This window comes from Coregonus lavaretus, assembly GCF_964263955.1.
Source record: "Coregonus lavaretus genome assembly, chromosome: 6".
NCBI classification, from domain to species: domain Eukaryota; kingdom Metazoa; phylum Chordata; class Actinopteri; order Salmoniformes; family Salmonidae; genus Coregonus; species Coregonus lavaretus.
Genome location: NC_139993.1, coordinates 59100329 through 59118351, shown reverse-complemented (window position 1 = coordinate 59118351; position 18023 = coordinate 59100329). Strand labels below are relative to the sequence as shown.

General features: G+C 45.0%; 1 protein-coding gene across 1 annotated transcript in view; it reads left to right on the top strand.

Moving 5' to 3' along the window:
• LOC311130287 (microtubule-associated serine/threonine-protein kinase 2-like) overlaps positions 1–18023 on the top strand; it is a 283934-nt gene that overhangs the window by 55374 nt on the left and 210537 nt on the right. Inside the window, exons 2-3 of the mRNA XM_084163019.1 lie at positions 11112–11253; positions 11394–11539. Coding sequence (XP_084019145.1) covers positions 11112–11253; positions 11394–11539 — 288 coding nt within the window. The remainder of the gene's footprint in view (positions 1–11111; positions 11254–11393; positions 11540–18023) is intronic.

Sequence of the window (18023 nt, the reverse complement as noted above, 5' to 3'; positions counted from 1 at the left end):
TTCTGCTTTTCCGATGTATCAAATACTTATGTCATGCAATAAAATGCAAATTAACAACTTAAAAATCATACAATGTAATTTTCTGGATTTTTGTTTTAGATTCCGTCTCTCACAGTTGAAGTGTACCCATGAAAAAAATTACAGACCTCTACATGCTTTGTAAGTAGGAAAACCTGAAAAATCGGCAGTGTATCAAATACTTGTTCTCCCCACTGTATATATATCTACAGAAATAAGACCGATCCTGCTTCTGTTGCCTGTTTTGAGTTTTTGTTTAATAGCCTACTGATTCTGTGAGTTCCAAGCCTCACGGAACCACGTTGGATAAACAATTTAACACATTTGGCTGTTTTTTATCTTTGCTATGCTTTAATAAAGTCTTCACACTTTTTTTCTGTTAGACCAGCCTCTGGTATCATTTATAATTGATTTAGTGTTGGTTACACTTCTAAATTGTCTGACATTTTTCATTTATAATAATAATAACCCTCATTTTTCCTTTATATTTTTCTTATTGTTATTATTGCTATTATTATGATCATCATTTATAATAATAAGTAATGTCATTATCATTAGTAGGCTAAGTATAGCAGCCTTGTATAACCACCATCGAGCTGTAGGCCTAAGAGCGCATCCTGTTTAGTCTTAATACCGTAACTTACTTAGGCCTATATTTCAATACTGTTATAGGCTACTGTATCAATCAATCATTTATTTGTTCAAGTCATCACACAGTATATGAGTCATTCATGATTTGAAATGCAATCAAGCATTTTAGTTTAAAATAAAATAACAAAGTGACCAGTGAATAATTAGCGTAAACAATAAATCGGCCTAAACCGTTCCATTTCGGAAAATTGCATTCACGAATGAATGCGACTGTTTTTAGTCTTAGCTGTAATAAAGGCTTTACAAAAAAAATCACTAAAACGTTACAGCAGACTCTCTGGTACGCTTATAATTTACTTAGTGTTGTTTACAGTGTTCCAAACGGTCAGAAAAATATATTTTAATCTAACAGCACCTGTTTGGAGCACGCAGCACCAGTTTGGAGCACGCAGCACCTGTTTGGAGCACGCAGCACCAGTTTGGAACACGCAGCACCTGTTTGGAACATGCAGTGGTTGCTCCTTACCTTCTTTTTCTTGATCTCCAGTATTTTCCACAACTAGTCACATTTACTCCACCCTGACTTCCCCTTTACCTCCTGCACAACCAGTAAACATTCCCCCATTTCAAGTTTATTTGTCACGTCCTCTGCATCCATTTTGCTGTCACGTGTTCAGAGTTTGTTATAATCAGTTTATTGATGTGATTATGATATGCTATACGTCAGGCCCTATTGGTTACGTGCATGCAATTCATACATGTGTCACGTAAAGAGAGCAAGGGTTGAGGGAATAGGGAATGTTTTTCTAAACAAATTAGGGGTTTTGGTAATATAACTTTTCAGTCAGAAATGTCTGCAATTATGTTGCAGCTTCAGCAACACGGACAGCGCGATACACACTGTTTATGTTCTGTGGTGGTCGCTGCAGCAGGGAGGAGAGAGAGACAACGGGTGCTAGTCACAGTCATGTGCTGTCTTTTTTTATTTTTTTCACAGCGCAGCAAGTCTGAGCAGGCCCGAAACAATCAAATCAATTACGGTTAGACTACCATTAGTCATTTGTGTGTTTTAATTATTTCATCAAACAGTTCGCTTAATGCATCAGACAAGCTCAGTGCATATAGTTGATTTGATTAAAACACATAGGATGTGTCTATATATGGAAAAATATTTTTTTTTACATTTAGACCAATCGATTGGTCAAAAGAGCAGACGACTCTTGGTCTACCAATATATTTTTTTAGTCGGGGTAAGCCCTAATTGTGTGTATGCTAGCTATGTAGTCTGTCTGTGACTTTGAAATATTCTGTCCTTGCTGTGTGTGTATGTGTGTCTGTGTGTGAGGGATTTAGCAGTCTGGGTGAGCTAGGGTGCTGACTGCCTGGCTGGCTGTGTGGTGACAACTGTGATCCATCACATCCCAGCCAGCCAGGGGCGGCCAGCGGGGATTAACAGTGCTGGGGTTGCACTTAACGCTCGCTGGAACTCTCACACTCTGGCCGTGTATAGACTTGACCGTTCATGCAGCTTTAGTATTCTGATCATAGAGTTCTGTTCATGGAATTCCGACTGCGTCATGCATCTACACCTGCATTTAAATGTGTCTACTGTGTCCACAGTGTGTCCGGATTCTCTATTACTGCTCTATATTAGAAATGCCAGTATGCATTCTACAAACGGTGGAATAGGCTAAATATGATAACACAACAACAACTGATGGCAGTAGCTAACTACTGTAGCTAACTAGACAGCTAACCTCTGTAGCTAGCAAGCAACGCTAAAGGGATTGCAAACGGATTAGCATAACTCTAGCCAAAAAAGAAATAGTTTTTCTAAATATTAGCTAGCTGGCTAGCATTTATGAGGCTAGCAAACACATTCCTCACACGCTAGGCAGTGGGACTTTTCTTGATCTCCAGTATTTTCCACAACTAGTCACATTTACTCCACCCTGACTTCCCCTTTACCTCCTGCACAACCAGTAAACATTCCCCCATTTCAAGTTTATTTGTCACGTCCTCTGCATCCATTTTGCTGTCACGTGTTCAGAGTTTGTTATAATCAGTTTATTGATGTGATTATGATATGCTATACGTCAGGCCCTATTGGTTACGTGCATGCAATGCATACATGTGTCACGTAAAGAGAGCAAGGGTTGAGGGAATAGGGAATGTTTTTCTAAACAAATTAGGGGTTTTGGTAATATAACTTTTCAGTCAGAAATGTCTGCAATTATGTTGCAGCTTCAGCAACACGGACAGCGCGATACACACTGTTGATGTTCTGTGGTGGTCGCTCCAGCAGGGAGGAGAGAGAGACAACGGGTGCTAGTCACAGTCATGCGCTGTCTTTTTTTATTTTTTTCACAGCGCAGCAAGTCTGAGCAGGCCCGAAACAATCAAATCAATTACGGTTAGACTACCATTAGTCATTTGTGTGTTTTAATTATTTCATCAAACAGTTCGCTTAATGCATCAGACAAGCTCAGTGCATATAGTTGATTTGATTAAAACACATAGGATGTGTCTATATATGGAAAAATATTTTTTTTTACATTTAGACCAATCGATTGGTCAAAAGAGCAGACGACTCTTGGTCTACCAATATATTTTTTTAGTCGGGGTAAGCCCTAATTGTGTGTATGCTAGCTATGTAGTCTGTCTGTGAATTTGAAATATTCTGTCCTTGCTGTGTGTGTATGTGTGTCTGTGTGTGAGGGATTTAGCAGTCTGGGTGAGCTAGGGTGCTGACTGCCTGGCTGGCTGTGTGGTGACAACTGTGATCCATCACATCCCAGCCAGCCAGGGGCGGCCAGCGGGGATTAACAGTGCTGGGGTTGCACTTAACGCTCGCTGGAACTCTCACACTCTGGCCGTGTATAGACTTGACCGTTCATGCAGCTTTAGTATTCTGATCATAGAGTTCTGTTCATGGAATTCCGACTGCGTCATGCATCTACACCTGCATTTAAATGTGTCTACTGTGTCCACAGTGTGTCCGGATTCTCTATTACTGCTCTATATTAGAAATGCCAGTATGCATTCTACAAACGGTGGAATAGGCTAAATATGATAACACAACAACAACTGATGGCAGTAGCTAACTACTGTAGCTAACTAGACAGCTAACCTCTGTAGCTAGCAAGCAACGCTAAAGGGATTGCAAACGGATTAGCATAACTCTAGCCAAAAAAGAAATAGTTTTTCTAAATATTAGCTAGCTGGCTAGCATTTATGAGGCTAGCAAACACATTCCTCACACGCTAGGCAGTGGGACTTTTCTTGATCTCCAGTATTTTCCACAACTAGTCACATTTACTCCACCCTGACTTCCCCTTTACCTCCTGCACAACCAGTAAACATTCCCCCATTTCAAGTTTATTTGTCACGTCCTCTGCATCCATTTTGCTGTCACGTGTTCAGAGTTTGTTATAATCAGTTTATTGATGTGATTATGATATGCTATACGTCAGGCCCTATTGGTTACGTGCATGCAATGCATACATGTGTCACGTAAAGAGAGCAAGGGTTGAGGGAATAGGGAATGTTTTTCTAAACAAATTAGGGGTTTTGGTAATATAACTTTTCAGTCAGAAATGTCTGCAATTATGTTGCAGCTTCAGCAACACGGACAGCGCGATACACACTGTTGATGTTCTGTGGTGGTCGCTCCAGCAGGGAGGAGAGAGAGACAACGGGTGCTAGTCACAGTCATGCGCTGTCTTTTTTTATTTTTTTCACAGCGCAGCAAGTCTGAGCAGGCCCGAAACAATCAAATCAATTACGGTTAGACTACCATTAGTCATTTGTGTGTTTTAATTATTTCATCAAACAGTTCGCTTAATGCATCAGACAAGCTCAGTGCATATAGTTGATTTGATTAAAACACATAGGATGTGTCTATATATGGAAAAATATTTTTTTTTACATTTAGACCAATCGATTGGTCAAAAGAGCAGACGACTCTTGGTCTACCAATATATTTTTTTAGTCGGGGTAAGCCCTAATTGTGTGTATGCTAGCTATGTAGTCTGTCTGTGAATTTGAAATATTCTGTCCTTGCTGTGTGTATGTGTGTCTGTGTGTGAGGGATTTAGCAGTCTGGGTGAGCTAGGGTGCTGACTGCCTGGCTGGCTGTGTGGTGACAACTGTGATCCATCACATCCCAGCCAGCCAGGGGCGGCCAGCGGGGATTAACAGTGCTGGGGTTGCACTTAACGCTCGCTGGAACTCTCACACTCTGGCCGTGTATAGACTTGACCGTTCATGCAGCTTTAGTATTCTGATCATAGAGTTCTGTTCATGGAATTCCGACTGCGTCATGCATCTACACCTGCATTTAAATGTGTCTACTGTGTCCACAGTGTGTCCGGATTCCCTATTACTGCTCTATATTAGAAATGCCAGTATGCATTCTACAAACGGTGGAATAGGCTAAATATGATAACACAACAACAACTGATGGCAGTAGCTAACTACTGTAGCTAACTAGACAGCTAACCTCTGTAGCTAGCAAGCAACGCTAAAGGGATTGCAAACGGATTAGCATAACTCTAGCCAAAAAAGAAATAGTTTTTCTAAATATTAGCTAGCTGGCTAGCATTTATGAGACTAGCAAACACATTCCTCACACGCTAGGAATGTATTTCCTCCAACGTTATAATGAAAAGGTGCCTCTCGGTCACAAAACACAAATTTTCTGGAGACTTGTGGGAGGATTGCTGATGATGTCGCCCACTGTATGCGCTTTCGGTAGCCTGATTGCCTCCAGACTAAGGAGAAATCCGCACACAATGCATCCCTGACCACCTTCTGAAGTGGTCAGCCAGATCTGAACACAATCAGACCACAAAGCGACCACCCGTCTTTTCAATGTGATCTTCATATTCTGGTAACAGAAGTTGCATGTAAGTGTCAAGTGTAGACACGTCCTCTCTCCATCTCCCCCTCCCCCCGTCACTCTCTTCCCCCTGTCTCTCATGTCTCTCTCTCTCTCTCTCTCTCTCTCTCTCTCTCTCTCTCTCTCTCTCTCTCTCTCTCTCTCATGTCTCTCTCTCATGTCTCTCTCTCTCTCTCATGTCTCTCTCTCTCTCTCTCTCTCATGTCTCTCTCTCTCTCTCTCTCTCTCTCTCTCTCTCTCTCTCTCTCTCTCATGTCTCTCTCTCTCTCTCATGTCTCTCTCTCTCTCATGTCTCTCTCTCTCTCTCTCTCTCATGTCTCTCTCTCTCTCTCTCTCTCTCTCTCTCTCTCTCATATGTCTCTCTCTCTCTCATGTCTCTCTCTCTCTCTCTCTCTCTCTCTCTCTCTCTCATGTCTCTCTCTCTCTCTCTCATGTCTCTCTCTCTCTCTCTCATGTCTCTCTCTCTCTCATGTCTCTCTCTCTCATGTCTCTCTCTCTCTCTGGGGTTTGGCTGTTATAGGCTGTTTTTCTCTCTGTCCTTGTTTGTTACAGGCAGTTATGTCTCCTCCTGCCTTGGTTAGGGTTGGACTCAAAGTGACTTGGGTAATGAATGTACCATACCACAAACACTGCACACAGTATGTCATACAGAGACCACTGCAACATAAAGGGACACAAAACACTAACCTAGCGCTGTAGAGCTTGTGATCAGCCACTGTCCAATGCAGATGTGAGTCCATACTCCTTGCCTACACTTGCCTTGATGAACCTGAGTGAGAACACATCTTCCTGATCACACTCCAGGCTCATATCATAGTCTGCCTAGTAGTCTCACTGCCTAGTAGTCCCACTGCCTAGTAGTCTCACTGCCTAGTAGTCCCACTGCCTAGTAGTATCACTGCCTAGTAGTCCCACTGCCTAGTAGTATCACTGCCTAGTAGTCTCACTGCCTAGTAGTATCACTGCCTAGTAGTCTCACTGCCTAGTAGTCCCACTGCCTAGTAGTCCCACTGCCTAGTAGTCCCACTGCCTAGTAGTATCACTGCCTAGTAGTCCCACTGCCTAGTAGTATCACTGCCTAGTAGTCCCACTGCCTAGTAGTCTCACTGCCTAGTAGTCTCACTGCCTAGTAGTCTCACTGCCTAGTAGTCTCACTGCCTAGTAGTCCCACTGCCTAGTAGTCTCACTGCTCTTGCTCATTACCCATTGAGGCGGCGGGGTGTCAGCCAGGGTAAGTCAGTGTGACGGTTGGAGTGGCCCAGAGGAAACCTCAGTGGAGAAACCTCGGTGGAGAGGGCAGGAAGGAGACACTCTGCCAGGAGCCAGTGAAGAGACCACTCACTACGGAAAACATCTGGACCAGAGAAAGGGGGAGAGGAAGGAGGGAGAGTCGGAGTCATGCAACGCCACAAAGGAGTAACTTGAGCCAATCATAAAGAGCTTTCACTGGGGAGAGAGAAAAAGAGAGGGATAAAGAAAGAGGGAAAGTTGGCGGTGTGTGTGCCTGTTAACACTAGCTGCTGTCGGCTACAGTACCCTCCTCTACAGGTAACTGCCAAAGTAAAGGAAACAATTGTGTAAGTGAGGCATACAAAGTATATTGAAAGCAGGTGCTTCCACACAGGTGTGGTTCCTGAGTTAATTAAGCAATTAACAAACCATTATGCTTAGGGTCATGTATAAAAATGGGCCAGTTGCCCATTATTTTGGCTACCATGACTAGAAGAAGAGATCTCGGTGACTTTGAAAGAGGTGTCTCAAAGGAGCACAGGGGGTTTAAAGGGTGTGTGTGTGTCTCAGTCACCAGATCTCAACCCAATTGAACACTTATGGGAGATTCTGGAACAGCGCCTGAGACCACGCTTTCCACAACCATTAACAAAACCCCAAATGATGGAATTTCTCGTGGAAGAACTCCTATAGAGTTCCAGACACTTGTAGAATCTATGCCAAGGTGCATTGAAGCTGTTCTGGCGGCTCGTGGTTGCTCAACGTCCTATTAAGACACTATGTTGGTATTTCCTTTATTTTATCTGTTACCTGTATGTGAGCATTTTACTGCTTTATTTTTCCTCAACATCTCAAGCCTGACACATTTATGTGTAACTCTGCCACCTAGGTGTGAAGGAGCGAAGTTCAGTGGTGGAGGCACTTTACATGAAGCTCTCCTCCCCTCCTCCTGTGCCTGCCTGCTTGTCTGTCTGTTTCACCACAGCCCAAACTGATTATCATCCCAAAGCCTTACTCTATCTTCAGTCACTGCCCCTGCCCCCCTTCCTCTGGTCCTCTCTGGTTCTCGTCTGACTGTCACGACCTGACCAGTGCCTAGCCTGCTGTCTGGGCTGGGGCTCGATGGTTGGACTGATGCTGCACTAGGGGGAATGCACTGACGGTCATTGATCAAATATAGAGGAATGCAGTATTACTGAACAGGGAGTCCTGCTCTGATTCTGCCCCAACATGCACAAGGAAATGTTACTTAGACTGACGATGTTTCATAATGTGCCTTTGTTTGTTGTGAATTACGAAGGCCATACAATAGCTTATTGTTGGAGTCATAGATAGACACAGATTGAGCTAATGAATGGTGGGTCTCTGTGTTTTTTTTTTCAGATGTTTACACATTCCTGTGTGTGATGCATCTGCATTCCTCTGGGTTTCTCTGTGAGTGCTAGGTTTAGAGCCTGACCGATATGGGATTTTTTGGTCTGATACTGATTTAAGGGACGCAAAAGTCTTGTTTTTTAGAGGTGGAATAAAAACCAGACTTTTTTTTACACAAATTGTGCTCCAAAGGATTAACAGGTACTCTAAATCAATGGTCACCAACCTTTTCTGAGTCAAGATCACTTTCTGAGTCAAAATGCAAGCCGAGATCTTTTTTGAAAACATAAGCCTGTGCACCATTCACCAATTTAAAAAGAGTGCTGTAGCATATTGGCTATGCTTGAATTGCCCTACCAATTTTGTTCTTCTCAGACCATTTAGAAATTATATTTAAAAAATGTAGGTGTATGATCGTACTGGTAATAGATCATTTGTTGTATTACTTGTGAGGCACAGCTGAGTGAGCATTATCTATCTATCTATCTATCTATCTATCTATCTATCTATCTATCTATCTATCTATCTATCTATCTATCTATCTATCTATCTATCTATCTATCTATCTATCTATCTATCTATCTATCTATCTATCTATCTATCTTTGAGCTCAAGTGCATCCTGTTTCCATTGATCATCCTTGAGATGTTTCTACAACTTATTTGGAGTCCACCTGTGGTAAATACAAATGATTGGACATGATTTGGAAAGGCACACCTGTCTATATAAGGTCACACAGTTGACAGTGCATGTCAGAGCAAAAACCAAGCCATGAGGTCGAAGGAATTGTCCATAGAGCTCCAAAACAGGATTGTGTCAAGGCACAGATCTGGGAAAGGGTACCAAAAAATGTCTGCAGCATTGAAGGTCCCTAAGAACACAGTGGCCTCATTCATTCTTAAATGGAAGAAGTTTGGAACCAAAAATACTATTCCTAGAGCTGGCTGCCTGGCCAAACTGAGCAATCGGGGGAGAAGGGCCTTGGTCAGGGAGGTGACCAAGAATCTGATGGTCACTCTGACAGAGCTCTAGAGTTCCTCTGTTGAGATGGGAGAACCTTCCAGAAGGACAACCATCTTTGCAGCACTCCACCAATCAGGCCTTTATGGTAGAGTGACCAGACGGAAGCCACTCCTCAGTAAAAGGCACATGACAGCCCGCTTGGATGTTGCCAAAAGGCACCTAAAGAAACTCAGACCATGAGAAACAATATTCTCTGGTCTGATGAAACCAAGATTGAACTCTTTGGCCTGAATGCCAAGCATCCCGTCTGGAGGAAACCTGGCACCATCCCTATGGTGAAGCATGGTGGTGGCAGCATCATGCTGTGGGGATGTTTTTCAGCGGCAGGGACTGGGAGACTAGTCAGGATCGAGGCAAAGATTAACGGAGCAAAGTACAGAGAGATCCTTGATGAAAACCTACTCCAGAGCGCTCAGGACCTCAACCAGCTAATTATTAGAATCAGGTGCACTAGATTAGGGTTGAAGTGAACATCTACGGGATGGTAGCTGTCCATGAACAGGGTTGTAGAGCCCTGCTTTATTGCAACCTCACAATGAGAGTACGTTATGACAAGTACAAGCTAGCTGTTCATTACGACAATGTTTTCTTACAGAAACCATATGTACATTACACTGTTATTCAATAAAAAAATTATTGGCTATACATTTCAACTGCAAATGGCATGCGCTGATGACTGAAAACGTTTAAGCAGGCAAATGCTTGCCGCACTGGTTTTAGTCACACATTAGCTACTTATCTCATCTTGAATGCAAGCACATGGCTTGAATGATAGATCTGCGCCAACTGTCTTGCTTTTTGAAGATTGCATATTTCGGAAAACAAACTAAATAAGCCCACTGAGGGGTGGTGGTCTGACATGCCAGATGTTTCTGGAACACTCCTCCTTATGACGCCAGGGGTTGGTCTGGTGGCTGGGGAGAGGAAGTGACCTCAGCCAAGCCAGGTTTCCACGGTGACGGATGTTTCCGAGGCCTTCGAAGCAAAACAAATAGGCCTGACTCATCTAACTGGCTGTACATCACATCCTCCATGTGCCTCTCTGGTGTTCTCCGTTGGAAATGGTCTCAACAGAGAAAAATCAATATCTAATTTCAGGAACTGTCCACCCTTTAAAACTGATTTAAAATCAGATCTTCCTGTGTGTGTGCTTTAAATCTGTGTCTGATCAGTGTTTTATGGGATGTGTGTGTAGTGGTGCTGTTAGCAGGGGCTCCAGTGTCTGTGTTTTTCTCTGCACTCGATGGCTTTGCTGTGGCCAGGGACCTCCAGGGGCCATTTACTGACTGACGGGTTTGGTTGGACAAGGGCCTCCAGGGGCAAATTCAGGGGCCTTCTCACAAATCACGAGCCAATACTGACTGACTGACTGGCTGGGGTTTGGTTGGCTTTGCTGTGGCGTGACTTCACTGTTGAATGGCTACAGAGATGGATACTCACGTGTTCTGTGGTCCAGTGGACTGGGACAGCTTACTTTACTTGTTGGGATTGGAGATGAGTGTTTTTAATGGGACTGTCTGTTGTTCTCTTCTTCCTCTCTCTCCTTTTCCTCCCTGTCTCTCTCTCTCTCTCTCTCTCTCACTCACTCACTCACTCACTCACTCACTCACTCACTCACTCACTCACTCACTCACTCACTCACTCACTCTCTCTCACTCCGTCACTCGCTCTCTCTCGCACTCTTGCTCTCTCTTTCTCTCCGTCACTCGCTCTCTCTATCTCCGTCACTCTCTCTCTTTCTCTCTCTCTATTTCCCTCTCTCTCTTTCTCTCTATTTCCATCTCCCTCTCTCCTTTCCCTCCCCATCCCTCTCTCTCTCCTACTCTACCCCCCTCTCTCTCTCTCTCTCTCTCCTTTCCCTCCTGCCTCTCTCTCTCTCTCTCTCTCCTGCCTCTCCCTCTTTCTCCCTTTGCTCTTCTCTCCATCCTCCCTCTCTCTCCCCTCTCTCCCTTCCCTTCCGTCTCTCTCTCTGTAGAAGGAGTTTGCTGCGCCTCCTCCCCTGTTGTTCAGGAAGTTGAGTAACCCTGACCTGTCCCCCGCCACCAACAAGGCCAAACTACACCGACAGCTCAGCCAGGATGACGGCCGCGCTCGCCGTAGCAGCATGGCTATGACCGGTAAGAGAGAGACACACACACACACACACACACACACACACACACACACACACACACACACACACACAGTTGAGCTGTTGTTCAATATTTGAGACTGGTTGTCTTGTTCTCTCTCCCCACCCCCCACCCCACCCCACTAGGTAAGCAACTCCTGCCCCTGTCCAGCAGTATGCAGGGTGGGGTGAGTCAGCTAGCCTGGCAGCCTCCTGGAGAACCCCCCAACAACCTGGTCCGCATGAGGAGCCAGTCCCTGGGCCAGTCTGCACCATCACTGACTGCAGGACTGGTGTGTACACTACTACTTCTACTGCACAGACACACACACACACACACACACACACACACAGACACACACACACACACACACACACACACACACACGCACACGCACGCACGCACACACACACACACACACACACGCACGCACGCACGCACGCACGCACGCACGCACGCACGCACGCACGCACGCACGCACGCACGCACGCACGCACGCACGCACGCACGCACGCACGCACGCACGCACGCACGCACGCACGCACGCACGCACGCACGCACGCACGCACGCACGCACGCACGCACGCACGCACGCACGCACGCACGCACGCACGCACGCACGCACGCACACACACACGCGCAACAGACACACACACACACATTTAACAGACACACACACGTAAACTATAGCAGCGATGACTGAATTCCTCATCCCTATTCATTCCTAGATGACCTACTAACTCAATTATTCCTCGTTTATCCCCCGTCCCAATAAATCCAATATGGATGAACCTTTCTATTAATCATCAGTATTTTATAGCCTATCCATTTGATTGCTCCGTCTATAGTGGACAGCTCCATCCATCTAGCCAGGCAGTACACAGTGCTGTCCAGTATTGATTGCCCTTCTATACAGAGAGCTGCAGCAGGCAGGCAAGCAGACTGGCAGACTGGCAGACTGGCAGACTGGCAGGCAGGCAGGCAGGCAGGCAGGCAGAGACTGATGAGTCAGGCTGTCTCTGTATCCACCAGTCAGGAGCTGGCTGATCTGCTCTGCCCTCACTGACACCCACTCAGTACACACAAACACTGTCTGTCTGCCAGTACGGCACACTGAGAGCTACACACTGTGTCTTCCCCTACAGTTGTGTGTGTTGCATCTATATACTGGATGGTTGTAACAAGCTATCGCAGCACTATGGCGACACCTACTGGATGTGGATGGAAGTGCGGGTACATTACTGTGCTCCATAAAATACTGTCTTCAGCTGTTCAATGCACCAGTAGAGGGCAGTATTATCAAATCTGAGTTCTCAGCTTTGGGTAGTGCTGGCAGTATACTGTACTACGGACAGTGTATTATACCATGTTTTTTGAGAGACCCACATTCTTAGCTTTCATTCTACACACCCACAGCTTGGCCTATAGCAAGCTGGTTCACAGTAACATTACAGGGTGAATGAGAGGCCAGGGAAAGTTCTAGGTTTCGTCAAAACAAGGAATTTAAAATGTTAAATTTTTTAAAACATTTTTAGTCATTTAGCAGACGCTCTTATCCAGAGCGACTTACAGTTAGTGAGTGCATACATTTTCATAAGTAGCTAATGACCGACCGACACAGATACCAACTAATGGTGTGATTGTATGAATCAGTCTGTGACAGGATGACAGTGATAACATAAGGAGCTGTGTTGTCACGTCTCACTTAGAAGGTGTTTATCAGATTAGTAAAACTTCAAATCAAATCAAATGTTATTGGCCACATGCGCCGAATACAACAGGTGCAGACATTACAGTGAAATGCTTACTTACAGCCCTTAACCAACAGTGCATTTATTTTTAACAAAAATGTAAAAATAAAACAACAACAAAAAAAGTGTTGAAAAAAAGAGCAGATGTAAAATAAAATAACAGTAGGGAGGCTATATATACAGGGGGGTACCGGTGCAGAGTCAATGTGCGGGGGCACCGGCTAGTTGAGGTAGTTTAAGTAATATGTACATGTGGGTAGATTTAAAGTGACTATGCATAAATAATTAACAGAGTAGCAGCAGCGTAAAAGGATGGGGTGGGGGGGGGGCAGTGCAAATAGTCCGGGTAGTCATGATTAGCTGTTCAGGAGTCTTATGGCTTGGGGGTAGAAGCTGTTGAGAAGTCTTTTGGACCTAGACTTGGCACTCCAGTACCGCTTGCCATGCGGTAGCAGAGAGAACAGTCTATGTCTAGGGTGGCTGGAGTCTTTGACAATTTTGAGGGCCTTCCTCTGACACCGCCTGGTATAGAGGTCCTGGATGGCAGGAAGCTTGGCCCCAGTGATGTACTGGGCCGTACGCACTACCCTCTGTAGTGCCTTGCGGTCGGAGGCCAAGCAGTTGCCATACCAGGCGGTGATGCAACCAGTCAGGATGCTCTCGATGGTGCATTGTGGTTTGCATGAATGACGTAATGAGAGGCCTGCAAACAGCATTTCCCCCCACTGACTTTTTGAAAGTATCCACAGCTATTGCGTAATGCAGCGATTTCTAAACTGAAAATATGACCTGCAGAGCTATTTTAGACAAGCAAATAATGATAGGTTATTATATTTCTCATTGGCCAGTTTTATTAAAGTTTCCCTCTGCTTGACAGCAGATCCCTTCTCTCCTGGTTTGACCCCGCCCCCTTCCCTTCTCTCCTGGTTTGACCCCACCCCCTTCCCTTCTCTCCTGGTTTGACCCCGCCCCCCTTCCCTTCTCTCCTGGTTTGACCCCGCCTCCCCTCCCCTTCTCCCCTGGTTTATCTTCTAGCATAAATACAGCAGCTAGCTACACAAAGGCTGTCTTAGACTAACTCCTCAGTAATAGGCTAGTCTAGCTGTATGGTCCAACACACAGCTTCCAGTAAACAACAACCACTTTTATTTATCATTTTCCTATCAGCTGTGTGGCATACCTCCTGTCTGTCTGTCTGTCTCTGTCTGTCTCTGTCTGTTTGTGTGTTTCTGTCTGTTTCTGTGGTCTGTCTGTCAGTCAGTCTGGTGTGCTAAAGAGGAGTTTAAAGCTGTTATATATTTTAATGACATTAGTTATTCAGTTTCAGTAAATATGCCTATTGGTGAAACACCTGAACCCCTCTTCTCCTGTACTGTAGCTAATGACTATGAGATCGATGCCACCTAATGCCTGAATGGCCCATTTAATATACTGTCAGCCTGAAGTCATAGTCACCATTGCGCAATATGGTATGTTGGTGTCTTCTGTAATGTATGCATTGGCACCCTGCTGTGTTGGCTGGTGTAACAGCCGTGTTGTACCTTGTATCATGACACACACATTAACACAGTTCTTCATGGGATGTGAACATCATGTCAGGTGTTACTATCTTCACTGGGTTGGGCAGCCACTCGTTGAATTGAATACCCTCTCATACAGTACAGAGCCCTAATGGTCTCTGGTCTGGTCTGCACCCTGCAGGGAAACAACCCTAGATAGCCAGATGGTGTTTACCTATGGGATAATGGTGTTTGTGTGTGTGTGTGTGTGTGTGTTTCCATGAAAAATACACAATACATTACCCATAATTCCTAGAAAATCACCTGGTAACCTATCAGAGAGTGGTCTAGTGGCCATTAGAGTGTCCCCTGAGAGAGCAGCACCTGGACAGGATGAGGACTGATTTCTCTGTGGTTTTAATGTTTTTCTCTGGCACCCATCAGAACATCAAAGCTACAGCACTCGTCCCCATGCAAGGCAGTACATGTTGAGAGCATCCCTTATCAAATCAAATGTTAATTGTCACATGCGCCGAATACAACGGGTGTAGCCCTTTCCGTGAAATGCTTACTTACAAGCAGGGTAGACTAGTAGGCGAGTGACCCTGAAATCCAAAAACGTTCCTCTCATTGAATTATTAACATTGAGCTCGCCAGACGCTTGTCACGGCCGGCGAGGCTATTTATTTCTGTTTAAAACACGTCCATACGTGTTCATTGTGTTGACTCAACGCCCAGCAGCTTCCAAGTCAAGCTGAGTTTCTGTTTCCTGAGTTTAAGATGATGTGGGGATAATATCAACAGAATAATGCCAGGTTGATGAGTTAGTGAGTGTAAGCCAAGCCCAGACATTAACGCAGTGACATGTGCATGCTATTTGCATTTGTGTGGAAAGGAAAGGCTTAGCTGGAACGGGCTAGTGTTCCACCGTGGCTCTTTTTATCTCTCCCCAGCTTCATCATTAAAACACACTCAGTCTGCCACAGGAGACGAGAAGGGCCTTTTGAAACGGGAGATCATAATTCGAACATGGAAAAAGCCCAGTCTGTCTGCCTTTATTGTCATCGTTTTACTCACTCTGAAATTACCATTTCCTTTTCACTTGCAGATTTAAAAACCCTGTGTCCTCTTTGGTTTGCCAAGACGGGAAAGGTCAAGTGCCTTAAAACGGGAAGGCTGTTTTCCTTTCTGAGGCGTTTTGTGTATTGATGCTTTAATGTGAGGTTTGGTGCCGTGATGGATAGGACCAGTTTAAAGACCTGAGGATGAATAGTAGACACGGGTATTAACCTCATCCTGCCATGGCTGGAACACACTCAGGAGGATGACTGACAGCTGGGATTGCGCTGGGCTGGCTGTGTGGCTGGCTGGCTGTGTGGCTGGCTGGCTGGCTGTGTTGCTGGCTTGCTGTGTGGCTGGCTGGCTGTGTGGCTGGCTGGCTGTGTGGTTGGCTGGCTGGCTGTGTGGCTGGCTGTGTGGCTGGCTGTATATACACACACACACACACACACACACACACACACACACACAGAAATTGGGAAAGGGCAGATCTCTGTATTGTATTTGTAAAATGACACCCCTAAAGAAGTTAAAATGCTAGTCTATTCAAGCAAGATCAACTTAAGACTTACATAAAGGACAACTTCTTTAACTTGGACTCAATTACCTTTATTGAGGAGTTTATGAAGACTTATACCAGAATGAGCTGACTGTGCTGATGATGCTGTGTGTGAAATATACATGAGACCATGAATAATTACTGTCAATAGGAGCCTAAATGGAAATGTCTCCCAGTCCCAGGACAGAGTGACACAACTGAACATGGCAGATAACTACACGGCACGTCAGACCTGTCCGTGTGTCTCCTCTTGTCTGTCTAGGTTTGTAGGGTTTGTTTCAGCTTTAGACTGTCTGTGGGTTGTCTTATGTGTCTGCTGCTCTGCCTCTGTGTGTTGCAGTGACTGTTGTGTCCGTGTCCCCAATAGCCCTTTTGGGACTATTGCCAGAGGGCCCCGTTTGTGTGAGTGGGTCTTTCAGTCTGTCAGATGAAAACAGGCCGTTCCTTCTCCAACCTCAGCATTAAATAGCCTGGCTGGCCAAAGTCTGCTGAAGGGGAGTGATGACTCACGCTTCCCTCAAGGTTGCAGTGCCCGATCACAAAGAAAATAGATGGGAACGCTCTGTCTCTCCTTGTTTCCTTGTCTTCTAGTTGTCATGTTCATAATTCATAGCCAAAGGAGGACAGCGTGTACCTTTTTAGCCCAGATAGGTGACCAAGGTGCTGTTCAGGGAATACAGGGATCCCTGTGTTTGTCTGGCCTGCCCTGAATGCTAAGCTAGCCAGCGTTGTTGGTCAGTAAAGTGAAGTGGGTCGGTGGACAGGCTGGCTTTGCATGTATTGGCGTGTGAAGTGTGTCCTTCATTGCTGCAGTGTCTTAGCTAGCTGCAGCATATCCTCTTATGTAATCTACTGCAGGAAGGCACAGAGAGATGGTAGGCTTTATAGCAGAGAGAGGGCCTGCCCTGCATGCCAAGACTGCATACCTTATCTCCTAGGGATGGGGGGGGGGGGGGGGGGGGGGGGGGGGGGGGGGGGGGGGGGGGGGATCGATATAGTTATATATCTGTATATTATTTTTGACGATATATCCTATCATTTTGACAATATTGCAATATTATTTTTTGCATTCATTTGCATTTCTAAAGGCTTTCCCCCCAAAAACGTCCCAATATAGATGTAGACTGCAAATCAGGCCTAACTGGCAGAATGATATCATGTTGATTTGGATCAATCGCAGGGCATTTGTTTGGCAAACTCTGCCATCACATGCAGCCTACACTGTACATTGTACAGTACAAAAACACCGCTAGCAGGTCTCTTGCTAGGTGCCCAATTGAATTAAAGGGCAACTACAAATATATTTTGGGGATTGTTCTCAGACCTCAAAAGTGTTCTCCTGATGTGGTTTAAGCATTGTTGTGGACTTAGAATGTACATTTTTGTAGTTTTTCTATAAAACAAAAGTGTGATTTGTTAGTGAAAACCTGGAAAAACAGAACCAGGAAAACCATTGATGAGTTCAGATTTTTTGTGGCCCCACCCGCATCAAAAAGCCAAACCAACTACTTGACATCACGCTAGTGTTATTACTAGATGGGCGTGTCATCTACTGGTTCTGTGCCATGTTTAGAATGTTCAGCACTCTTGGCACATTTCACAGTCCGGTTCTTTCTCTTCCTCTGAGATCTCAGTGGGATTTTAGAGGCTCTGTAAGAGAATGCGCCATGTAACGTCATCATCCACAGATACAGTCGACTAAAGAAAATGTTTCTGTCCATCTGTGCTCTGTGTATGATTAGGTCTACAATAACACACGCGTTCTCTCCATGAGACATTCAATTATAATATCACTAATGATCTAGGAGGTCGTGACTGTCTCCCACGGCACTAGATCTTATGATTGTCATCCATGTGTTAACCCATACCCCTATAGCATGGTCACAGTGTGTGAAAGTCCCCCTGCCC